The following is a 27918-nucleotide window of genomic DNA, read 5'->3' on the forward strand; positions in this document are numbered from 1 at the left end:
GGTACACAGATAGTCTAGAGCCTGAGAAAAGACATAGGCTACTTTTTAATGCGAAAAAAAGGTTGTAAGGGGTTGAAAGGGGGGGATGAAAAGTTGTATGGAAGTATTGTCATTTTTAGAGCTAGATGCTTGAAACTTAATTTTTTGGCTGTTGATTCAATATAAATAAATATGACATTCAAAGTTTGTAAAAGTTTTACCCTCAAGGGTGTAAAATAACAATAGGGAATAGGGGATGAAAGTTTGTATGGAAATATGTAAGCTTTATGTGAATGTTTAATAAGTTTGCGACAAGAGGACAAAATATTAGAGCTATTCTGATGTAACATTTACGGAGTCATTAAAAAATGTGAAACTGAAGTTAACGTAAGTAAGAAACTTTCCAAGGACCACGCCGTACACAATGAGCGCTGTGCAGCCGCTGGGAGGGGGGGGGGGGCGTGTTGTGGTATGGCATGGCGCGGTGTAGGTGGGGAAATATGTATGAGTGTGCTTACCCGAACAGGCAGACACGTGAGGGCAGACGACTGTGCCACACGCATGCGAATACTGATTTTTTCCGCTGCAAATTCATTATTATTCACTGGAAATTGATTACAATTCGATTTGCTTACACAATTTTTTGTTTATTTTTCTTTAGTTCGGTCATTGTTTTGTTTATTTCATTCAAAAGTAGATTACTTTCGAATTTAGTTAGATGTTATTGCGACATTATTATTTGTTGTACATTTGGACATTAGCTAGGTACCTGAGAACGGTAACTCCTTTTTTTTTTTTTTTTTTTTTGTAATAACAAACAATCTCGGTACAATTTTTGTTTTTGTGAATCATACTTAATACCATTGTTGTCATTAATTTTGTAGTTGGCTTGCGTGTGTATTTTCGTAATACGTAGTTTTCATAATCTTTTGTGTTCTTTATGTTCTTAAATAATTAAGTAAGTTTATTTTGCTTTGATTATGTTCTTAAATTAATTGTAAAATGTTATAGTATAGAGGTTTTGTTTATTTGGGTCAATAAAAGTAGTTGAATACTAATTCATTTAGGTTCTATTTGAATAAATGTTGAGGCTGAAAGTTGGTGTTCCAGTCCTATTAATGAGAAATCTTGACGCGCCAAGACTATGTTATGGTACACGGCTACAAATTACACATCTGGGGCACAACATTATAAAAGCTATAATCATGACTTGAATGGCAAAAGGAGAAAAAATTGTTGATACCCCGTATTCCAATAATTTCGACAGATTTGCCATTTCAATTTAAAAGAGTGCAGTTCCCCTGAAAGCAGCATTTGCAGTAACAATCATTAAAGCTCAAGGACAGACGCTTACAGTTGCAGGAGTTAATTTTAAAAATAAAAGTTTTTCCCATGGGCAACTCTGTGTGGCATGCTCACGTGTATCAAATTCGCAAAATTTTCATGTTTTGGAAAAGATGGGAAAACAAAAAACGTAGTTCAATAAAAATGTACTTAAATTAACTCATATTAATACTTTATACCTTATGTACTTATATACTTAAATAATTTAATAAGCTCTTTGCAATGAAATACTGCAAATAGCTCATTAAAGTATTTATACGTATGTGTCTTATTTGTTAAATAATTAAAAATGATCCCTAAAGACACTATTCCACGCGGACTAATTCGCGGGCACAGCTAGTTTACTATAAAGCAAGCAAGCAAGCATGAAACAGTGTATATTTTGATCATAAATCACTTTACAAACACACAAAATACCTTGTAAAAAAAATTGGTCGTCTGTAAAGTCGGTTTTCGGACGATAGTTTAACGTGACGTCATAACAAAACATTGATGAAATGATTGCATACTTTTATGAATAAAAATGAATTATCACTATTTTGTATGGATACAAATGAAATCTACAATTTAATTGATAAATTTACTTTTATTTGCACTCATTAATTCAAATATGTTTATTACTGTAAGGAAGAGATTATTTTAACTATAACTTTTATACATATTTGCTATTTAACTTCTTACAATCTGTGTTATTCTGTTAAGGATAGGACGATGATAGGAAAAGTAGGAAACGAATGGGAGTGTTTCAAGTTTAATGTGCCTCGAAAAAGTCAAATTGATGGTGGTTCCAATCGAGTGGAAGAGAGATAGATGCGGCTTAAGCGTACAATGAGCGTAACGGTACACAGCGTAACAGGACAATGTGCGTAATGGGACACTTTTTCGTGTGTGCAGCTGGCGTTCATCGATTTATTAGACGTCACGTCAAAAAAATATAAAGCTGGTATTTAAATATCAGAAAACTTAACCATAGTACTGAATACAAGCTAAAATAATAAATCATTAATTAAACCAGTTAAGTTACAAGGGCAGCAACCTGGGTTGATACTCCAACTAAGCAGTAAGGTTTTCCTCTGATATCCCTACTCGTACAGCCATGCTTGTGTGAGGGATGACATATGTAGTCACCAGGGTATGTTGTGCCGTGCAGTCTGCAGTTGATATTGTGAAGTGAACCTTGATTGAATGGTTTGTAAGTTTGGTTAAGCGTGCATACTTTAAATATAGTTTTATATGTGTGTGTGTATAATTAATGGAGAACAGTAACAGTGCAAACTAGGGCTTTTATGATTACAAGATGTTCACAGTCTGAAAAGTCAGGGATTTTACTTTGAATCGTTGAAAGGTCATTGAAATTTCCCAGTGCTAGTATTTGAGAGTAAAATATCTTGAAGTCTCTCACTCAGACTGAAGATTATATATCCGGATGGTGTATTAGCGCATGGTCACACACATTATAAAATAGCATGGGCAGTGTTCTGTTTGAACTAGACCATCTGTGGGGAGGGTGGGAGGCTTGATTTTCTTTATTTCTTTAAAACAAGATTTGAAAATATGTTAATTATTTTTAAAAAAAAAAAAAACAAGTTTGATCATTTTTAATTTTGGTCATAGAAAGTCTAGGAAATTTTATTATTAATTTGTGTGGACACCCTGATTTAGGAATATAACAGGATAGCACACGAGTATACCTACTCTATAACATTACGAGCCTATTGAGAATGTGCCACCTTTGCTAGTGGGAGTGGCAAAGAAGTATTGCCCTTAACATAAGCCTTTAGTAGTATAGATGTTCCAAAAATATTGGCCAATAGAATGCTGTGCTGAGTGGTGATTACAGTCTTTTCTGCAAAGTTTATGAAGGAAATGCATTATTACAATTAATAAGAGAGAGACTGTAAAACATATTTTTTTTGGGATTGCATAACTCTTTAGAATCCCCAAACAGCATGGTATAACACAGCAAAGTTTACTGCGCTAGCTGAACGCCACAATGACTAGCTTATACACATACATATTCTGTGGTCTACTGGCAATCATAATGAAAAAAATTGTACAGCATGTGCTCTTTAATTGGCCCATTATTTCGCCACTGGTGTTTGTTGGGGGAGGGGGGTGATATTCAGTCGTTTGAAATTGTGAAAAAGGAAGAAACAGCATGAAAATAAATTCAACAATTGTTTGCTAGTCAACGATGATAATATGAATTGTAGAGGGTTGTATTGTAACTACTAAGTTATACGCACCTAGATGTTGAAAAACAATTTATTCAAAAATTTTCCAAGTAAATAACTCCAATTTGAGGCAGTTTTTAGTGGCACTGGTCGCACCAATCGTGCCGTCGGTAGGTCCATGTGCAACATTGCTGCGAAGTGGCCTCAGTTTTACACACTCCTTTTCACTTTGCTAGTAGAGACGATGTGACTGCAGTCTCTTGCTGTAGACCGTCTCGCTCTCAGATTGCAGAATGCGGTTTGTGGCACACACTGTTGCAGAATCTCTGCACATTTCTACACATTCTGAAATTCAGGAGATGTGTTTCTTTGGAATTATGACTGCGCAAGAATTATTTTAAGAATTCACATCGTAATTTATAATATTTTATACTATCACACTTGTAAATTTGTAATCAACACTGTTTTTTTTTTTTTTTTTTTTTTTTTTTTTTTTTTTTTTTTTTTTTTAATAAATTAAACTTACTAGGGATGTGCGAGTACCCAATATTTTCGGGTACGGTTTGAATCCACTATTACCCGAACCCGGAATTGTTGTACGTACATGAATTCGAACAGTATTACGAATATTCACAAAAGTTATAAATTAATTTAATACGGCTCAAAAATACTAGCAGTGAAAAATAAAATTAGGCTACTCTTACGTAAGTATTTATAATATGATGTATCAAAGAAAGATATGTAAATTAAATAATTAACACAGTGACATTAAAAGAATTTCGAGATTTTAAGAGCTTAAACTATAATTACGAAATTCGTCGTATAGCAAACTATAAACTAAAAACAATTACATACCTACAAGGAAAAAAGTCTTGGCTATTTATTGGAGAAAAAATGGTTTTGTTTGCTGAAACGTTTATAAAACAGATTTCCCTGTGGTGTGCAGTTTATTACCATTAAGTTGGAGAATCGAATATGTTTTGGTTTTCATATTTTAAAGTGTTTATTATTAATTAAGTTTACATAATTATAAACATTTCAATCTTAGTGTAATAAATAATTGCCAGTAGTTTCAGTTAGAAAAAAGAGAACACACGTTATTTTTAAATTAATCAGTTATATTTAATTATTCTGTTCTTAATATTCGGAATCGGATTCATGTCTCAAATATTGCCAGGGAATCAAATCGGATTCAAACCGAACTGAAAATCAAGGATTCGCACATCCCTAAAACTTGCCACGAAGAAATCGTTCACACACATTTATTGATACAAATTCATACAATAATTGAACGTTATGAAGGAATTAATATCATTTATCTTTTACCCTTTAATCACCATTGATACAGCTGACCAAATTTGAGACTTCTTCCCTAAGAGTAGCATAGGGCTGTCCAGAAGAAAAGGGTTTGGGTGACTGGGAAGAATTGGATGAGGCTAAATTTATTAAAAACCTCTCATCATCTCGAAGTTTATCAGCTCTCCACAGCTCTTCTATATTTTTTTACCTTTTCTACGTAATTTTTCCAGTTTTCTTTCAATACTTAGTCATAATATGTTTAGAGGTATCTCTCATGCATTCTTTGAAAGATGTGTTATGCATTCTTTGAAAGATGTCACTTAGGGTAGTCATACCATTTTAACAGAGTTGAGATCGCAGTGATGTGAGCGAAGTACAGTTTGACCTATGCTTTTGACTATTTATTCAAGTTTGTAATTTTTGTAATTATTCCTTTTCTGTCCTACTATGTGTAGCAATTCCCGCTTAAATCATACTGACATAAGAAATGCTTTTCTGTCTTGTATCCCCCGTACGCCAACATTGCACGGGAATCGGTTCACACATTCTGCTATGGTGTGACGCATTATCTATAACAATAACAGATCCCTCTGGAGTGTTTGGCAAAAGTTGTTCAGCAAACCACTTTTCATACCCATTTGCAGTACTTTCGTAGTGAGCGCCATCTGTGTTCCTTCGCACAAGAAAGTAAGGGCAGCATTTTGGACGAAACCGACTTCGTTACCTGCATGCACTGATGCAAGATGCACCACGTCCTGTAGGAAGTTTAAGGCCTGAACCAAGGCCTTCAATGGCTGACTGCCGAGCGCTCTTCGCTGTTGTGTCTTTCCGTGCTTTTTGAAGGCTGACCTCTTTGTTTACCCATGACCCATCTATATAGATAACTGGCTTTCCCGAATCCCTAAACCTTTTTATGTCTCTCGAGTAGGTATGTTGTCACGTTCTATGAATGCTGCCTTGCTTCCCCTTCTTGAATACTGTCGTGAAGGAACCCATGCAGGGTGGTACGAGATGAATCTGGTCATGAATCGTCACTATTCACTTTTGCTAAGATAACATTTTAAGTGGGAGGAATGTTAGCAAACGAAAAAGTGTGAAAATCACCCGTAACCAACTGTGCAATGCCATCGTAAGTTTGTTTATGAGAATTTTTCTGTTTGCCTTCCCTTTTGGTTTTACTTTACCATGCGTACTTACTTACAGGCTTCTGCAGTTTCATCCTAAAGGTGTAAATGGTTTGTTCAGAACAGTCGGTTGCTTTGTGGAAGCTTCCGTAATTGCATTGTTCACACCCTTTTTTTTATTCTTAATACTTAAATGCTTTCAACACAATCTTGTTCTCCTTATCTCATAGTCTACTGATTAGTTTATTTTTGGTGTTCCATTTTCCATATTTATGTAATCCAAATGAAGGCTGAAAATAAAACTACATGTGGATAAATAACCAGTCAAAATTGTAACTTGTTACATTACCAGACACAGTGCTTCACTTGGTCGCGAGACACAGCAATAACTGGCAGGCTGGGTTTTAGAAATGCATGTTAAAGAAAATAGCGGACTAGGGAAGCCCTATCTTTGAACTTGCGTGCAGGACAGAACCTCACTTCTCCAAACACACTGCAGTGTTTCCTCTTACAGACACCATTTTGGGAGCGAGCTGCAGTGAGATTCTGTTGCAGCGTGCTTTTGCGCCGATAACACATGTTTTCTCAGCTATGAACACAAAAAGTGTTGGGTCAATTGAGATGATGTTGCTTTTAAAAACAAATTCCATTCATGGTGAACATCTTTCACACTTTTGACCCCCATCTAACTTTAATAGTAAAAAACTTTGCTGCTGATCAACTTTTTCATGTTTCAGTTTTCTGAGAAAATGTATTTTTGGATTGGAGGGAAAAAAAAAATTATTAAACTGAAACATGAATAGTTTTAGTTTTGAAATTTATTAGGTGGCATCCTAAACTATGACTGTATTAACAAAAAATATCTGAAATAAATACACCTGTAGGTTAATCTTTTTTGATGTTATACAAATACGTATTTCAGTTTCCAGTGATGAAGTTGATTTTTTTTTTTATTTTTTCTGCTCCTTAAAATACAGTTATGTGTGCAAAATGTATATTTCAATCCTTTACAATATGCAAAAATACAATTTTGAATTTGTATGATATATGGTAACACCTCACTCAGAAACAAGGACTGCACTAACAGAACTTGGGGTGTGTTAGAAAGAGAGAGAAATCGTCTATTTACTTCCGCGCTGCAATCTTAAGAGTGGGGCGTTCTATAGTGTATCTCACTTATCCTTTCATTCCCCACACGTAAGGCTAAATTTAAGCTTCATATATCCACGTGTGGCTGCTGTAAATATTTCAAACATGTGAAGTTTATATTTTTATTAGTCCTATGTATGGCATGAGGAATATTTGTTTTTGTATTCTGATTTAAAATATTTATGTTTAATAATGTCAGTATATCTAATCCGGCCTGCTTGTGGTCCTGAACGTGTGTTAGGTGAATTGGATCTGGATTTTGTACTTAATGAAGATATCATGAACGTTACAAGGATTTCAGTTTAAAATTCAATACAAATACCTAAGTTTTATACCAGTCGAAGATCAGTTATCTATTTTGTTACATAGAGAAAATTCCATTTACAACTTCATGCACTTGAGTAGGTGTTCGTTCAGCGGGTCCTGCATACGATGTACTGAATAAAATAAAAAATGAAAAATATTGCTGCATCTTCCACCTCTTACGTTTGAATTTCAAAACAATTTGAACAATGTAATTGAATTGGATGTTCTTACTCTTCTTAATGTGTATTATGCAATTGTAACTTAATTTAACAAATTCTTTGTAAGCTAGCCAAAATGGTTGTAGTGCATGAATTATCATTTGTTAATATGCTCTATATCCCCCTCAGAAGAGAGATATTTTTTGTGGGGAGGGGGGGGGGGGGGGGAGGGGTATATAGTTGAGTAGCTAGGTCTCTGGTTGAGATTAAGCAGCTAGGCATATTTTATTTCAATTTGTTCTTATAGACAGGTTGCAGAAACAAAAATTATTTTGAATGTTGTAAAATAGAAAAATAGGAACTGAACCATTTATATATATAATCAGACAAGTTACAAAAGAACCTTGGAAGAGCTGGGGAGGGAGGTGGCAGTCACGTGACCGAAGCTTCTGGCGGGGGTGGGGGCCAGTTGAGCTGTCGCTCACTTCCGGGAAACAGTGGTCCGGTGCCGTCAGCTCGCGGTCATAGTTACACGATCCAACGCTATCCATGGCATCAACGTCGGGTCATAAGTCACGGATTTTAAGCGGCACGCCGTTGCGGGGACAGGCACGGGAGATTGTGTACAATGTGGCGACACATTTGAAAGAGCAAAAGCGATTACATAATTTGAAGTACAACATTGTCGAAGCAACAAGTGCTGCAACAAGGGTTTCTCAGTCAACTGTAAAAATAATTTTGGCAGAAGGTAAAGTAAAAAGCAAAAATAGTTTAAGTTTTTCTACTCCCACGGGAAAGAATAAGGAGCGAAAAAAAAGAATCGAAGTAGATGACTTTACGTGCGGCGCTATACGGCGGAAAATTCACGAGTTTTACACCGTTAGAAAAACAATTCCAACATTAAAGAAACTGGCCAGGGCATTACGAGAGGGCGGAGTTTTAAATTGCAGTAGAGAGTACTTGCGGCATTTGTTAAAACGTATAGGATTTAGGTGGAAGAAATGCCAATCAAAAAGAAAGATTTTGGTAGAAAAACCGGAAATTTCTGCTTGGAGGGGGAGGTATCTACAAACAATTCGTACATATCGAAATGCAGGTAGAAATATTGTGTATGTTGACGAAACATACCTACATGCAACACATTGCGTTAATTCCTGCTGGCAGTCGAGCACTGAAGTAGGTGTAACAGAATCAATTGGCAAGGGGCCACGTTTGATAATCGTGCATGCTGGTGGAGAAGAAGGCTTTGTTTCTAATGCTTTATTAATTTTCAAATCAAAACAAAAGTCTGGTGATTATCATGATGACATGAACTACCAACATTTTTCTACCTGGGTAAGACAGAAGCTACTTCCAAATTTACCTGAAAATAGTGTCATAGTTCTAGACAATGCCAGCTACCACAATGTCCAAATAAATAAAAAGCCTACAACCACTACTCTGAAATCTGGCATCCAAGACTGGTTAAAAGCCAACAACATTCAATTCTCCACACACATGACCAAAGCCGATTTGCTACTTTTGGTAAAATCCCACCAAAGCACAAAAATATTCAAAGTGGATCAAATAATAGAGGAGTGTGGCCATGACACCATTCGTTTGCCTCCATACCACCTGGATTTGAATCCGATTGAACTAGTGTGGGCAGATTTCAAAGCAAAAGTTTGCGAGGAAATATCAACATCTTTGGACGATAAACGAAAACTGTGTGAGAAATTATTTTGTTCCTATATGGTGGTACAGTGGAAAAAGTGCTGTGATCACGTTAAAAACATTGAAGCCGAATATTTCAAGAACGATGCAATAGTGGACATCGAAATCGACAAGATAATAGTGAATCTTGACTCATCATGTGGCGAAAGTTCTTCGGGTGACACAGGATCTAGCGCTACAGAAACGGCCGAATATCTGAACTCAGACTCGAGCTCGGAATAGGTGAGTCGCGTTCAAATAAATTTTAACCGTACTTCCCTGTTATACATAGTTATAAATGTTTTTGTACTTTTACAAAAATTCCTTTGCAAAACTAATTGTCAACGGGTTCGAATCCCGACTCTGGCGTTCTTGATGGTAACCATGTTTTCCAGAATTTAAACAACAGTTGAACGATGTGATGGTTCCTAAATAATGAACGACGCAAGACCGCATCATAGCTATTTTTAAACTCTGAACTTTCTAGCGTTTTTGTCTGGAGTGTCCGCCTTCTTAATTCATAACAAATTCTTTCCGATAATGTAAAATGCTCAAAATGTGTATCTCAGGCCCCGGGTTTACTTTTTCGCTGCGTTTATTTTATTTGTGTGTGGGCGTCTGCCTTGTTTGTTTTAATTGACAGTAAAGTTGGTTATTCGTGTTTGTAAAATAACTTGTTAAATAACTTACGTTTCCTTTGTAGACGATTGGCGTATTGGAAAAAGCTGACGAAATCCTAGTTCCCAATAATCTCATTCAATAGTTATTACATTTAAAATAACTTAGTTTTTTTCTTGCCATCCTTTTGTTGTTGCGGGTTTTTTGTTTATTTACTTAGCCTTACTCTTTACATTCTTAACAATAGGCGTACAACTTAGACTGAGCGAGATGAGCTCAGATACATACAAAAGTTATTAAATACTTGAGTGTTGCCCGCGCAAAGCTGCGGCGAAGAGTTATTTCTTCGTACAGAGATTACTTTGCTACTGGCCAACTGCGTGGGTACGATACCGTGTTCGTGTAAGTCGGGCCGACGCAACGGACAAGGACAAGGGCGGAGTCACTCCCTTCCCCTACTTCCCCTCGACGGTCCTCGGGAACTCGCGCATGCGCAGTAAAAGGTCCAGCTCTATCTTGTCGGGTTATAGTACCAAACAGTTGAGATTTGTTTTTTTCCCCAAATTGTCATAAAAAGGGAGGGGGGGGGAGTTTCCCACAATCCAAAAAAAATGTTGAGAACACTTGTAATTATTTACAACTCGCTAATAACCCGTGGCTTCGCTTTGCTGATATTTTACCATTGTAGAGAAAAATATGTGACAGATTCCAAAAAATTCTGCTTCAGAAATGGACACAATTAATTGTCAGGTGTATAAAATATTTAATTCATAAGAAAACTGTTTTAAAATGAGATTAACTAAAGTTATTCGTAAGTCTTTTTTAGTTTTTGGTATAGATTAAGTACCTATCTGATTTTATAACATGCTTTTGCCTGATGCAACTTTGTCTACCTGGACTTTAGGATTGGTTACAGAGGGGAATGAATATAAAGGGGAAATTAATAATAGGAAAAGATAGACTAGTCTGATTTGTACTGTAGTTGTGCGCTTCATCGACGTGGTACAGTTGCGGAATTTAAATTGATTTTTCACTCTTTAATGGAATTTATTTTGGTAGTCAATGTTATATGATATATTTTTTCCGTGTAGGTTGTATAAGTTCCAGCCACTTTGATACTCATGAAGAACCAATATAGAGCTCACAATGCAAGAAGCATGGGGAGCCCAAATAAATTCCTGCCACTTTCAATTTTTGGCCCTGGAACTTATCATTTTTAATTCTGGATTTGCAGGCTTCTTAAAATGCAAAGGCTAATTATTGGGATGCTGGGAATCAGTATGCTCTCACCTTTGGTTACTCCTTTGTAATATGTTTCTCCACAGTTCGGTGATATGCAGTCTGGTGCCGTTGCACAATCTCGGTGCATCGAGGCTGTGCATAGCAAAACAGGGACACCAACTTTCACCTCCTGTTTGTGGGAAGACAGGTAACCTCTAGGCAAGAGGTGACGGACGCACCAAACGATAGCAAGTTTCAAATAAAAGGCAATGCCATCTTTTGAGGCAATTGAAAACTAAACTGTTATCAACGCCGTTTGTTCACTAGCCGCCGTGAGCTTCACCAAGTGGACGGGTCTTACCTAGGAGAAGAATAGGAAGTTCCTAACACCTTACTATAGGATTGTGTGGTGGACATAGAGAAATACCTCACACTCACTTATGTATATGACTTACCTATGATTTCCAATTATAAAACTGAAACTATGCTTTTTCACTCTCTTAGGTTTGCAATTTGATAATTATAGGAAGCTTATGTGTTAATCCAGGTTATGAGCTAGCTGTGTGCAAATTTAATCCAAATCCGTTCAGTGTTTCGTACGTGCTCGAGTAACAAAACATTCAAACATCCAAATGTCTAAACTTCCAAACATCCCATTTTTCACATTTATAACAAATAAAATTTATACCTGTTTGTAAGTCTAATATAAAGTTTCATCAAAATCAGTCCAGTAGTTTTTGCGTGATACTCGAACAGACAGGCAGGCACTCTTCTGTTACAGTTTTATAATGGTGTAGCTAATTTGACTGAAATAACATTTATTTTCAGTTACTCTTCATGCACTTTACTGCACTACTAGTTCTCTATATCTAGGGTGGTCACCAGTGGCATAATATATAGTAGCAGTCCCTTCCAAAAGAAACATTATTTGGAATTGTGGAATTTTGTTTTTTGTACATAAAAACAAAAGGTGATATTAGTGATAATGTACCTTTCATTTAATGAATAGGGTTGTAAGTGTTCAGTTCGTAATGTATTTTAGAAATAGACCTGTTAATCATACAACAATGTTTCTTATTCTCAAGCCACCAGGCGATTCACAAACCACATCAGCAGTAGGTTGAGATATGTTATGGTTTTACTGGGAGGTGTAACTGAGGGTGCTAAAACACAGTAGGACGTTAGACCAGAGACCCATCATTCTTGCAATAGGGCCTAAGCTACATACTTTGGTAAATGATCTGTTTGTGTAAATTATTATTTGTGATAAGGTTAGACACATGTGACATTTTGGCATGCACAGCCAAGGATTTCTTATACCATTGATATAGGGCCTTAAATGCATGTTGAATTTTTTTTCATTTTCTCATCAATTCTATTCGTTCAGGGCTGTTTCTATAAATTTAACACTATACATCTCTTACATTCGTTGTCACAAATATTTTCAACAGATATTTATGAAACGTAATATAATGGGCGTAAAAAATTGTGCAAGTTTTTGTGAAAAAATTTACTGCTGTTAATTTTAAATGCAATTATTTGACACTTTAAAAATAAATTTTTAAAATAAGTGTGACAGAACAATGAATTGAAGAGAGGTATAGATGTATCGTGTTAAACTTACAGAAATAGCCCTTAACTAATAGTAATGTTGAGAAAATAAAAAATTTAAAAATCTACATGGTTTGTAAGAGCCCACCTTTATATTGGAAGGTACATTCGCAGCGATTCGAAATGAGAAAACTCATTTCATTCACTCTTTTGGTGCACATACAGGAATTATGTGTGCACGCGCGCGCGCACGCACGCGCGCACACACACGCACACACACACAGGGAGAGAGAGAGGATAAAAAAGAGAGTGGGGATTTTGTTCACAGACAAGGCCAGAGTAATCTCTTCAGAAACACAAACGGCACAGACTAGTCATTTCAGTTTCTTGATCTCGCCTGGTCTGTTACTACCCATGCCTACCTAACGTAGGTACTCGCTGTGGGCAGAAGTGAACGGACAGTTGAAATGGCAAAGGAAATGTTATTCGAAATGGTAAAAATATGGGTAATTTCAGGAGAGAAAGTTAAAACACTGGTGTTCTATTCTTCTAGACAAACTTGGAAGAGGAGAGTTGTGAGTTCCTATAGGAGTACCTTTTAATTGAGACACAAGGAAATGCATGTAGCATGTTCACCTTGTGCATTCTTTCTCTCTTGTTATCGGTCCTTTCTCTTGCAGAGACTGTACTGGCAATAGGATCATGCATAATAAGCTTTATTAGTTAGTCATGAGATAGACTGTAAAGAGCTGTTTTGATAGTGCTTTTGTCATTGGATCATGGGGGTTATTTAACAGACCCTAGAAAACTCATAGGCTTATCTTCCTCATGACTAATAATGGGTTGATTCCCAATTTTTACGAATATGAATCTCGAATTTGAATCACATAAGAGTACTTTGAATCTACCCTTAGTATCTGAATGTAATTTCATTTAAAGGGTAAAAAAAAAATTAATTAATATACAAGGAATTAAATATATCAACTAAAATCTTGAAGCATTCACCACTTTAAAGGTTTGTTTTTTAAACTGTGCATCCCAAAATAATTTTATTTGCTCAGTTAAATATTTAAAGTACAATATCTTAAGTACTGGTAACATGATAGGTATGAAGGAAAAAACAAATAGATATAGCAAACTTCACAGTTCTTAATGTTGATTTTTTTTTTTAAATTTACTATGTTTCACTCAATCTTTCTCTTTGATTCGCAAATCTTTGGAATTCTATATTATAAATTTATCGAGAATTTGACCAGCTCGGCAATAATATAAATGTAAATCTAAACATAACATTAGAAATGGTACTGTGTTTTATTGAAGTGAAACTTTTGTGCTGAGGCGGAAACAGTTTTCGAGCATTACAAAAATTAAGATCTCACGAGGGTAAATAGCTAGGTACGTGGTGGGGGAACCGGTAGAGGAGACGGCAGGGAAAGGTAGAAGTGATGCAGCATGCTTGCGCTCTTGCTCTCGTGCGCGGTTGTTTGTCGGGGGTTGGCGTCGCACTATCCCCACTCCGGGGCCGTTGGCGCGGGCGGTGATCGCTGGAGCAGCCTTGAGCGGGCTCCACGTGGTTGAACCCCGCCATGCTGCAGGGATAGGCGGGTCGCGGCGGTAGGAACCTGCCTACGCCTGACGCCACCCCGACCTAGGGAGTATTTGGGCAGAGGGCAACACAGCGGGGTTAGAGCTTATTGTCATGCATTGGGCCAACAGCCATGTTCGAAAGAAAATACTGTTCTCTCATGTATGTATTATTAATTTAATTATTGTGTAATTCAGTATTGTTACACAGTGTTATGTGAGTATTGTTTTAGCTGTAAAATGAAATATTTCTGATTTTATAATGCTTTTCCTGCTTTAGTTTGGACATGGGTAATTATTTGTTACAAATTTTTATTTGATTACCAAAATCACACATCGTCTTTTACAAGCCCACGAGTGTGTAAATGTGTTAAGTTAAACTAAGAGGTGTGAATAATTCTCTATCAGAGTTTAGCTTTGGATGACTGGCTCAACAAAGTAGCTTTGAGCTAGGTCCTATTCTTATGTCATGTTGTCAATTTTCACATACCAGATACCTACCTCAGACTGCACACGTCCATTTGGACAATTAGTTAAGCTGCATAAACTACCTTATTATCTGCAAGCTTCAAGTTAAGGAATTAATTAAATTCAATGTTTATTTTAAATTTAAGAAAAAAAATTTTGTTTATTCGAAGAATCTACAATTTATTTATTTGTGTGGAAAAGAGTTATTTCATTTAATATTTTACATTAGTCCTTACTATTCTGAATTATTATCTCTTGTATTAAAAAATATTAGTAATTTATCTCTGTCTATAACTAATAAGCAAGAAGTTTATTTTCTATCATGCATAGACTCCACGCACAGGGTTTTATTTTATTTTATTTTGTTATTGAAATCTTGGTAGTTTTTCCAGTTGTAGTTTGCATTGATACAAATTTATCTGTCTCCCTATTTGCAAATACCAATAACTCATCTGATAAAGCCTTTTTGGCTGATTCCAATGAAAGTATTCAAATTGGTACACCTCTAACAGTATTACAGACTTCCTATAGTATTTCTGCATTCAAAAGTTATTTAATCTTATTATTTTAGACATCTATCTGCGTATTCTTAAATGCTTTTCATAACGGACACCACTTGGATATCTTTAGCAGTTTTCAATATATATATTTTTTTTTCTCCCCCTTCTTCTGAAGATTTGCACAAGGTAAATGTGCTCAGGTGGGCTAATTGCTGGCGAGAATGGGAAACGGCGCATCACAGCTCACTGACGAATGCAGGTGGTCGTGAGAGTGGTGTACTCTATGAGCAAGTGCCACTGTTTTCAGCGAATATAACTAAAGAAATTTAATTTTTTTCATTTTCCTGTCCAATTACTTTTGTGCATAACATTATTAATGGTTTTTCAATCAAAACAGTTTAGATGCTATTGCTTTTAAAATCATGCTGTTTCCTGTGGGTGATAAAACTAAGGTAGTAAAAGAAGCAGAGAAAATATTCAACCATTGCCACTTCATTATTTTTGACCAAACCGTTATCCTTGTTTATTCAGACATTAGGAAATAATTGTCATCTATTAACATATTAATTTGGTTTGCAATTTTTGTTAACTAAGTATATGTTATCATTTCTTGGAATAGCATTTCGCTTATACATATGGCTAATTAAAAATGACATGCGTTGATTTTCTACAAGGAACATTTTTGTTAAAGATTGCTAACAAAACGTTAACTGGCTATCTAGTCGGCTGGTTTTGATAGTTACTTGTCCCTTGTAAAGCTTTCACTATTATAAAATGTGTTATGTGTAATATTTAATTCTCTGTAAAAATGAAAACAGCTTGTGAGACCTGAACGGGAAGAAATAAATTAACAATTAGACATGTTGCTGATGATTTAATGCTTTCTGGATGAATTTGATAGTGTTAAAGAGTTTAACTTTCACCTTTTTGCAAGGGACATAATATTGTAATAGTTGGCACATACAGTCTATATTTGAAAGTAAAGGGTTCCAATTGGCTTTTTTTTTTTTCATGTATACACACTTTACAAATAATTGTTATACTTGCATTTTTTGTAGTTATTTTATTTGTGTTGATGTTTCTGAGAATAAATTATCTGTACACATATAAAATAGACAGTTGATGAGTCATTTGTTTCTTGTTTCGCAGGTGTGGGTGTCTGACAAAACCAGTGAGCAAATGCCGGTGAGTGAATGTCCATTCTTGCTTGGTATGAATTACTTTTTGTGGCATCTGCATAATCTTATTCTGAAATTATTGATTCGTTCATAATCTAACAGCTTTTTAGGTAACATGTTTTTATTATGATTCAATATTTTATTGTGATATTGGAAGTGATCCTTAGGCGAGATCTAGTTAATATTACATACCCCCACTAGGTTAAACATAGGTGGATTGCAATAAAATAAAAATAACACTAAAATGTGTGGTAATATGCCATATAGCACTGGAATGTAAGTGAAATCATGAAATTGAAGAAGATTTAAACAAGTATTTATTCTAATATCAATGTAACATTTTAATATACAAAATTCATAGGCTGTTCTTATTTTAGTTTGTACAAATTTATGAACCGAATATATTAGAAACATTAATTTTACATTTCATAGGTATCTTTATATATTGACAATCATTTAAAAGCATTTAGAATGTAAATATTATGTTTTAAATAATATTCGGAAATAAAAATGCTTATTTCACAATAATAGATGCTATTTTTTCAGCCACTAAGCATTAGAGTGATTAATTTACAGTGTGAAATTCACTTACAATTATGCCTAACACAGGGGAAGGGGGGTTCCAAATACATATTTTTTATAATAATCAGCGTGCATAGCATACAAAATGAGATTCAATCATGAAACACTACTCAATACATACTGAATTAATTAATGATGATCAAAAATTTGAATTATTTATTTACAAAATAATGCTACAAGTAAACATAACAGGTGAAAAAAAAATTCACCCTGCTATGAATTAAGTGCAATACATTGAATGTAGGTAGGGGAAACCCGGGCATGATGGATAGCCTAACTTGAAGGCTCCATTCCTGTGAAACTTTTAGTCATAGAGACTGATAAACTGCTTTATTTATTAACCCAATACTTACAAAACTAAATACCACAAAACCATTTAGATGAAAAATGAGAAACTTATTTAATCCACGTAAAAATGAAAGTCAGAAAAAAAACATCTTGCCTATTACCCCTGGGTAAGATAGATAATGGATTCGGGCAAGATGGATAGTTATTTAACCATGTCACTAAAATTGTCAAATGTTACAAAAACTGTCGTTAGCCTTCTATAATGACATTCTTGGCATAAATCACAATACTTAGGCTTCCACACCTGTGTAGGATGTACACACTTCATGTGCCCAGTCTTGGCAGTCACCACACTGAATCCACCCTCCTTGTCCAGCAGAGGCTGCATATGTGTCTGTGCAAACTAAACATCCAGTTTCACCTTCATTTACTTCTTTTTCTACAATAAGTTTTTCTGGTTTTTTTAAATTTGCCTTATCAACTTTTTTAGAAGATGCCTTCTTGATTCGTGCTGTATGTTGTAGACTCTTAATTTAAGAAATATTTTGGATTTCCTTTTGTGGGTGCTTGTAAGGATCTCGGATCGCTGACATTTTCTTTCGCGTTTGTCGTTCCAAGTTACATACGGTTGAGCGGCCGCAAACTGAAATGGGCTTGTTTTAGAGAAACATGCCTCCATGTCTTCAAAGAACTGCTTGGGTGTGTCTGTAGATCTTGCAACTTGATGCTGGCAACTTGATTCTAGCAACTTGATTCTAGCAACCTGATCATATCAATTTTATACTGGCAACTTGATCCTGGCAAATTGATCCCAGCAACTTGATCCTTGCTTGGAACTGGTTCGTCAAGAAGATGAGGACGATCTGTGACTGTCGCTGGTGCAAAATCTTCTTCTCCGAAAATGTTTCTGTTGAAAGGCCACAATCCAGTTGTTGAAAATCCATGAACAGCATTTTTAGCAGATGCAGATTTTAGAAAAGCCGGAGTGACTAGTCAACCATTTTCTTTCTTGCAAATATGAAATATGGTGGAAGGAATTGGCATGCAGCACTGCAGCATCCTACGATAGTGCTCAAAGTCCCTCGTTCTGAGCCAGAGATTACTCCCACCTGTTTTTTGCCAGTCGAGGACAGTATTTTGGGAGGTCTGGTGGTTGTGGTCTGGATTCCTGTCTCGTCCACATTGAACAGTGTTGTTGCATTGATATTGTGCTCCTTTAATACGTCATAATATAAATCGTAAAACCGGTTTACTTGTGGCTTGTTGAACCCTCGAGCACGAGCCACTGATGTTGGCTCAGGTGTTCTTAAAGTTATGTCTGGATGTCTCTGTTTAAAACCTTTGAACCAGTCATCTCCTACGCAACCTTTTTTGAATGGATGTTGAATTTTGTTTGCTTCGGCGAATTCAAAAACTAGTTCCACGAATTATTTTTTTGTTAATCCGGAAAAAAAAAACAGAATACATTTTTAAAATGTATTCTTTCAGTTCCAACTCTTGAACTTTAGTGATAACCGGCTGATACCTCCCCATAGACTTCACTGCAGTTCCTTTCTTCAGGTGCCGATGCAAGGTACCATAAGGATCATTGTAGCTCTTTGAAGCATTTAGTATAGTCTCACCAAATTCTTGAACAGCTGCGAGGGCCGCTTCCATGTCCTTCTCTTCCCAGCTGCCACGATCACTTTTCCTTTTATATGTGTACACCATCTGTAAAATATAAAGTTTCGAATAGGTAAACAATGTTGTGCAAGATGGTTTTAATTTGAATATAGCCACATCAGTATAAAAAAGGGTTCACATTTAGGGCCTACAAACTATTTATGTTCAATTATATAAACAAATAATTAATATTAATATGTATCGGCAGAATTATACTACATTGTTAAAAATGTCTATAAATCGTTGTAAGTTATACCTAAATTGAGGCGGTCTACGTAAAAAGGGCACTTTGGCTATATGTGTGTTCTGAGAAAAATGGATTTTAATATTTCACTGTTTATTTAAATATTGTTATGTTTGTTACCAATTGTACAGTATCTCAAGCACTGGATAACACAGGTTTCTTATACTAAATAATCTTATTATATGTTGATAAATATTATATTTAATAATATATCAAATAGTTTTAAATTGCATGTTATGAGCCCTTTTTACGTAGAACATATAACATTAGATATGTAAATGCCATTAAGTAGATTTACTATTGTACTAGATCTAAATGATAATTTCCTTACGTTTAAAACAAAAGTGTTTGTGTTATAATCATATTGTCTGTTACATTATTAATTTTTGCTTATAATAAAAATGCAAAAATAAATGCAATTTGTGTGCTTAGTAACAATAAATACTTTACTGTTGTGATTGTTGTTGCTGACTGTGACAGTTACGACATATTAAAATTACAATAAAGTACTTAAAATACACAAAAAAATTACTTAAAATAAAACAACCTTGTCGAACATAAATAATAATAATAAAATCTTAATAACTCAAAAAACAACCCCATCTTGCTACTTCATTATACATGTTTTTTTTGACATTATTGAAAAATACAATAGAATTGTAGAGTCTGTACTACATAAGGTTTCCAGATTTTGAAAGATGCTTATCAGCCCCATTGTGTTGACCTTTAATCCCTAGGAGTTTCTTGGAAAAACCCAGACTTTGAAATCCTGTTTACAGTCCGTTTTCTCAGAAGAGAACTGTCACAATCTGGAAACATTATGTGGTACAAACTATAGGCTTATTTACAAAGGGATCTAACATATATCTTTAAAGTAAGACTTTTTTAATGTTGGAAACATTACTGATTATTGCAGTCTTTGGAAGTTTTAGCAATGATTTATCATGCCAACAATAAAGTCTTTGTCATCCTCACTCAAAAAACGAAACAGGCTTTTCACATCATCTTCGTTGACCTCTGGCCATGGCGAAAGCTCTGCACAAGCATTTTTGAAGTCTCCAGTAGCAGGTTTCCAGATACGGAAGACATCAAAGAGTTCAGTGTAGGACTGAGAACATAAAATTGCACCATTCCTCTGGTATTTGATAATCACATACTTCATGATGGTGAAAGAAAATTTGTGTGTGGAAATAGGCTTGGTGTAGAAAAACTGTGCCAGATATCTGTACCAATCTTTCAGCAAACCCCTATCCATAATAACCTCAAATGGCGAAGGACTTATTCGGCATGTGACCATAGCTTCAAGATAAGACAATCACTTCCTTTTTCTTGATTTTCTTCCTGATCAATCTGAAATTGCGGTCACACTGAGAAAAGCTGTGCCCCCGTACAGGAAACATATGTACAATATTCACATTATGCACCTTGGCAAACCAGGCTGAAAATTTTGCCACAGTCGTGTTTCTGTTCTGTCTTCCAGCTGCATCTGAGAGGAAAACTATTGTAGATACAAGAGAAAACTTACGCAACTGTTTCTTCCGGCAATCGTACAAAAAAGACACAACAGAATTAGGGTTTTTCTTTCCATCACACTCAGTAAAACAGTAGCAATAACTGGAATCATCATTGAAAACATGTACGTTGAAGCAGTACAGCCAAAACATTCTTTTATAAAACTGAGTATTTACATTCAATTTTGGAATGTGATAGTTCTGAGCATAATAAAACTCTATTATAAGAAGTAACCGGTCTTCTTTGCATTTATTTTTGTAGTTGTCACGCAACTGTTTACGTTTTTGAACTTTCCTTTTGTGCAATTCAAAGAGTGGACAACATGGATCACTGGAGTCATTATTCAGCTTGATTTTGCATTCTTCACAATAATCACATACACCCGTCTTTGGTTTATGCACACTGCATGGAAAACGTGTTTTGAAGTACTCATATTAAGTCTTATACGTCATCCCCAAAGGTTTACTACATTTTTATTTGTAGTACCTACTTCGTAAACATGTCATATAAATCTTTTGTAGTGAGGAGTGTATTGTCAAAATACAACATGTTACTTTTTTCTTTACAATAGTGACTTTCATCATGAGGTAACATACTAAGATGTACACCCATCATTTCAATCACATCATCAGATATATTTCTAGGTCGATTATTGTGAGTGTATCTCTTCTCTTCGAAAGATTCATTCAATAACAGTTTTTTCTGAATAACTCTTAGACGTTTCACAGATACTTGAAACAAACTTAAAAGAAATTTACGGCATACTGGTATCCTGCAACCACTTGCAACAATAACATATATCCAAGTGTGGTCCTGCGGCTTTTTTTGGTGTACAATCTTCCTCTTAGGTTCTGCTGCAACCTCCATGCATTTTCCCAATAAGAATCTTGAAGACATTTTGACTGACCATTATAAAACGAATTAAACATATTTACCTGTGCTCCAAAAACCCATCCTCTCATAACACTTCTTTTGACAACAGTCAGAAACAAATGTGAAGTTTTTGGCACACACAATTTTCCCTGAAGAGCAAACATAACCTTCTCCTCGAGCACGTTTCTTTTTCACTTCCTCATGATGTTTGTTCTTTTGTTTATTAACAATCTTCCTTTTTCTTACAGATGTGCAATCACATTCTACAGTATTCTCATTACACCCATTCATCTTAAAAACTACGTGAAATAAATCTAACTTGCAAGACACATTGTTTCACAACAACAAAATATAAACACAGACTTTAAATAAAACCATAGAACAGTGTACTGTCATGTTGTTGCACATCTTACTACAAACATGTGTACCTACCAACTTCAGTTTTTAACATATTCAGTTAATTTACTATTATGCTAAACAACATGGAGAGAAAATTAGTTCTGCTTAAAAAGGGCACATAGACTAGTGTGTTTGCACGTCTTACTATAAAAAGGTGTACCAACTTCAGTTTTCTTTATATCCAGTTGAAAATTTTACTACATATGCTTAACAACATAGCGGAATAGAAAATGAATTCTGCTTAAAAAGGGCACTTACACCAATGTGCCCCTTTTACGTTGACCGCCTCAATTGTGCCTTCGAGAAGTTAAAAAATCCAATATGACAGGAGTTGATCTACCTTAACTTTTAATTATCCATCTTGCCCAGTAGCGTCACTCGGGAACAAAAAATTTCACTAATAAAAACAACGCAAACGGGACTATTGCGACAACAAGCATTTGAAAGCTTAATAAAAAAGGAATATTTTACTCAATATCTTTAAAATATATAGTATAACACTGCGTCAAATAGAAAAGCATTTTGATACATGAAAAATGAAAACATTTACCTTGATATAATTAAAACTCGTCCCAGTCTTACGCAAACACAGCCATGATGGCGACAACTCTGCTGGTCAATACAGCAGGACAATATCTTTTTACAACAAAATACTAGTGCTGCTATCTAGCAGAATACCTGAGAAATAAATTAAATCCATCTTACCCGGGGTGTCCAACTTGCCCGGGTCTCCCCTAGACATAATTAGACATCTTGAACTTTCAAAAAATATGTTACAGTCAACAAACGTGAGATGATGTTCAACAGCATGGGAAGTAAAATAGTATCAGATAACTGTTGTGTTTTTGTTTTCTTTTCTCTTATCTAAATTATTTAATTAATTTTTAATGATAGTATGGTAGTGAGGAGCGAACCCCAAAATCAACCTTGAGTACCTCATGCTGTGATAACTGATACAAAACCAATTTATATATATGTATGTATGTGTGTGTGTATATATGTGTATATATGTATATATATATTCCGAATAATCACAGTGCAAGTCTCTTGAATTTCAATATTTTTAAGTAATAAATCAGTACCTTAATAGAATTATTCAGTATAAGGATTTTTGTTGGATGACAAAAAAAGTATTTAACCACGTAAAATTTCTGCATGACACAATATGCATCATGCCTTTGACTAATTACCGAACACAGTATTCAAGTATAGCCTAAAATGATAGAAAAAATGGGAGTAAAATATGCCTACGGAAGTATGAGCGGGTAAATAGAAACTATGAGTGGACCGGACTGGATGAAATTATTGTACTTTTTTTCATAGGTATCTGTTTTTTAAGTATCTGTTGGAAACGATTATATCGGAAATCCAGAAAATTTGGGTAACAAAAATGTAGCATGTCTATCGAAATCTCCTGTTTGAAATTCAAAATTCAAAATTGGCATCAATTTAAAACCATAAAATCTTGTCTCGAGCCTAGTGACCATAACCCCAGCATTTGAATATGCTTCGGGTCGGGTGACGGCCGGTGCGAGCGTGTCTGGTCGGCTCCCAGGATTAACCCCCCCGGGGCTGTGTGTGTGGGGCTTGCAGATGTGGTGCCCGCCGACGCCGCCTCAGGGAGACAACGACGTGTACATCGACCACGCGGTGGGGTTCCTGTACGAGCAGACGACCATGTCCGAGGCGCAACTGCCCCCCGTCTACGTCAAGAAGGAGCTGAAGCGGCGCCACGAGGTTATGCTGCCGCTGGTGGAGCGAGAAGGTGAGGCCCGTCGCTGTGTTTGTGTCGTACGGACTCTTCTGGTCACAAAAGTCACCAAAAAAATTGGTTGTCTGTAAAGTCGGTTTACGGACGATAGTTCAACGTGGCGACGTCATAACGAAACATTGACGAAATCGGCGCAAGCATACAGTGCGTGTAACGGGACACAGCGTAACGGGACACTTTTTTGTGCGTGCAGCCGGCGTTCATCGATTTACTAGACGTTGTCACGTCAGAAGGAAGTAAACTAAAGGTCTGCCTTCGGAAGTCATGTGACGGTGCTGTAAGTCCCGTAACTTCCTCTTCCAGCAACCATTTGGCAACTTACAATTTGGGTTTTTTTTGTATTTTTTCAAGCCTCACTTCTGTTTATAGTCACCTATCCAGAATTAAAATAGTGCAAGACTAGCCACTCAAATAATGTAGAAATTATCTCTGAGTAGTTTTTAACTTTCTAAAAATTTTGCACATAATCTGTTGAAGTAGTACTTAACTTTGTTGGTGATTTCTTTTTACTCTGCACATTCTATTGTGTAACATTAATACAGTACAACCCTGTTATAACATTATCCAAGGGACCAACATAAAAAAATGTTATTAGCAGAAAAATGTTATAAGCAGGAAATCATAAAATTACATCTTCACTTTGTATAAATTACGCATGGATTGATTAAATTAAAGAGTATAGGTAAAACAACACAAAGTACAGGAGTAATACACTAAGTACAGCAATATAGTGGAAAAGTGGTTAATTTTATTTATAGATAATACCTAATAATATGCTAAAGAAAACATGTTTTGTACGATACAGTTCAGAGACAAAACAGAAATATTCTACTCTTTTGTAATCACAACACGCGTTTTGTTGGGGTTCCTGTCCACTTGGTTAATAAACAATTTTTTCAGCTACAGAATATGATTTTCGCTTATATTTATCGGCCATCATAGCCGTACAATAACATGAATAAAATTTCAATACAGCGTATTTTAATTAAATACTACCGTGACTACAATAAGTGGAAAAAAAATCACGGTAAAGGTTAACCACAAACAAGAGCCGTGAAAATATCTATAGAACATTTAACCATCTCAAGGTGTTAAAACTTTGAAACAAAAACCAGCACCATAGAATACAGTAGCACTGTTTCCGACCATGTATCAGTGCACAAAATGCGCATTATAAGTATAACGGAACAAGTCATAAGCTAACGAGCGCGAACAGGACGCCATATTGATAGTCGATCCGGTGCAAGTTGTGGAGTGCGTGTGTACCACATCTATGGTGAACTACACAAATGTAAATATCTGATGTTTGTATATGCGTGCTGTATTTTCTAGCTATGGTTTCGCTTTAAAATATGACTTTGAAGGAAGGGATACTGAAAATTGTGGCAGTTATCAAAGCAAATTTGAACGTTAAAGGCGGGAATGTCCAAATTTTAATATTGTTACAGGCGGGAAATGAAAGCATTGTGATAAATGGAGAAATGACGGGACCATGAAATTATGGTGTTATAGGCGGGAAAATGTTACAAACGGGAATGTTATAACCGGGTTGTACTGTAATAATAAAAGAGAGATGTTGACTGTCTGTTGTTCATGTAGAGTGATTCGGAAAGACCTAGAGCCATGAAATTTGTTATGTATATTCTATGGAGTGATGGTTGTTTCTACTTCTGATTATCTTTAAATGGCAATTTTAATATCATATTAAGGACCTGGATAGCGTGAGTACACCAATCCCTCACTTAGCACGACTAATGTGTTCCTAAAAATGTTCATGTTATTCAAAATCGTGTATTCTGAAGCAATGGTCTCCATAAATAGCGAAGCTAATTTACTTAATGTGTTTGTGTGTGCGAGTTCCCTGCCACTGGCTAGACTGAAGGTCATCATGGCTCGGTATTTGGCCAGGCAACAACAATACACCCCGGCAGCATACGCGTTGATTTAAAAAAATTTAGTCCTTCGCTTTCAATAGCAGCAACTGAACTTGCCGTAGCTGATGTTTGTACAACAGCCGATAGCGTAGCAACCTGCGCGTGCATCTCTTTCCCCCTCGTATAGCCAACTGTATGTAATGGTACATCTGTTGTTTACCGAGTTGAAGCAGACTTCGTGGCGTCATGCCCAATATTTTCTGTCTGTGCCGATTTCGTGCCAAGTGAAATTTACACATTTGCTATTTAAGGCTGGGGCAGTAAAATTAACATTGCGCTAAATGAATTCATAAAATTTGAAGATGGCTAATTGAAGGATTGGTGTACAATGATATTAGTTACATATTTGTATCTTAGACTCTATTTACATTTTTTGTAAACCTAATTGTCTCACCATTTTCTTTGATATTAAACTGCATCTGGAAATCTCATAATCGGAATGTCTTGAAAATTTCATAGAACAAAATGAGTTATGTCCATGCAGGTTTAAATATGTTTTTCCACATCTAAAATACATTAAAAGCTGAAATTTTGTTAGTAGGTTTATCATAGGCTCTATATTCACATTAATAAAAGGTTTTTTATTATTATTTCAACTTTTTTTTTAAGTTCGGGTAAGGCCAAAAAACAGTAATATCTGATTTTGATGTTTTTTTGGTTAAACAAGTAAATGGAGTTGGTTATAGCACTATGGTTTGAGATTATGTCTACAAGAAGGACCAAGTTAGATAGGATTACTACTGTCTGATTACAATATGTCTTAATACAAAAGGGTTATTAAATAGTTAACATGCTAGGTTCATTATTGTTTAAAGAGCAGCAGTTTGGAAGGATTTATGGCTGCTTTTATGTCTAATGAGCATTGTGAAAGTTTTCTGCCTGTTGACTTCCATAGCAAAGCATGTGCATTTAGGCTAGTTATAAATATTGAAGGAGAAATGTAGTTTATCTTGAACTGAGTTACCTGTTTTTAATTTGCAGTTACAGGAATGATTAACACATTCATATTGCAGAAATACATATTGTAGACTCAAAATTTCTAACAAGTAAGTTGCTTGGTTACCTACAGAATGCCTTTTCTTGTGGATTTTATCTACGATTGTATGTGTTTTTTTGCTATTTCAATGTTCTGTTTTTTTTTCCTCAAAAGCTAGCAGTAATTGTTAATCGTATGTTGCATTTATTTTGTATGATAGTGTGTTTGATGTTTTGTGTTAACAGTTGTATATCATCAAATATTGTTGTAAAAGAAACTTTCATCTGGATTATTTTTACTGTCTGTGAACAGTAGGTGTCTTTAAGAAGTGCGATAACTGTTTGTACCTTAACATTTGCGGAATAACATATACTTGCAGTGCATAGTGAATGCCTGTGTGTTATTGTGTCAACTAACTTATTTAGATTGAAACAATTTTTAGTATTCGGTATACCAGCTCCGTTTGCTAGTGATATTTCACCGAGTTATTTGGTCTAGGTAAGATAAGCATATTTGATTATGTTTCTTAGTGGTGATATTCTCAGGGCTCTTGTCGTGCTTGTGTGTTTGATTGGTCTCTGTATTCGCCTCGCTTTCTTCTGTGAGAGAGCTGCCTTGTTAAGTGAAGGCGGAGTGTGTTGGTGCGAGAAACTGGGCACATTGTTCCTCGTGTTTTCGGACAACTCTGAAGGACTCCACAATTTCAGTCAAGTGTGATGTTCAACTCATTCTTCAGAGTTGAAAAATGTGTCTGCCCGTCCAATGTCAAAAACTGAAGATATGAGCTCCAGTGTTCGCTTGTGTCTGTGAAGAAGCAAAATGGTTTTACGTTAAATGTCTTGAGACCCTAACTCAGGTTAGCTTCAAATATATCTTTGAAATCTCTGTTAAAATTTTTTACATCAATGGTTTTTAAATGAAAGTACTTTTGATCATAATCATAAAATATAATTTCTTTATGTTCTTTCTAATGAAATATTCTATGGTGTAGTGCTCACAGCCAGGGGGTGTTACTGCTGTGTGTTGTAACCAGAACTGCATACCTTCGAGTGTGGCAAGAACAGATAACAGCAATTTGTGTAGACTGCATTGTGTATCTCGTTACAAGAGTAAATCACCATTTAAAATGTTGGAGTTCTGGAGAAACATTAACCTGCTGGACAGAAGAAATTCTTGTAGGGGACATGAAAGTGGCCATTAGAGAACCGCAAATTTCAACCGAACTGAAACATTATCTTTGTACAGATTGAATACAACGTAGTAAAGGAAAATTACGTGATAGTCTGCAATTCCAAGGGCTGGGCCATGATATTGACCAATCAGATGTAAAAA

General features: G+C 35.6%; 1 protein-coding gene across 1 annotated transcript in view; it reads left to right on the plus strand.

Annotated features, from left to right (window-relative positions):
- LOC134540351 (helicase domino) overlaps nt 1-27918 on the plus strand; it is a 329560-nt gene that overhangs the window by 214879 nt on the left and 86763 nt on the right. The window contains exons 31-32 of the mRNA XM_063383024.1: nt 16317-16352; nt 23499-23670. Of these exons, the coding sequence (XP_063239094.1) occupies nt 16317-16352; nt 23499-23670 (208 nt within the window). The remainder of the gene's footprint in view (nt 1-16316; nt 16353-23498; nt 23671-27918) is intronic.

Source organism: Bacillus rossius, chromosome 16, assembly GCF_032445375.1.
Source record: "Bacillus rossius redtenbacheri isolate Brsri chromosome 16, Brsri_v3, whole genome shotgun sequence".
Taxonomy (NCBI): domain Eukaryota; kingdom Metazoa; phylum Arthropoda; class Insecta; order Phasmatodea; family Bacillidae; genus Bacillus; species Bacillus rossius.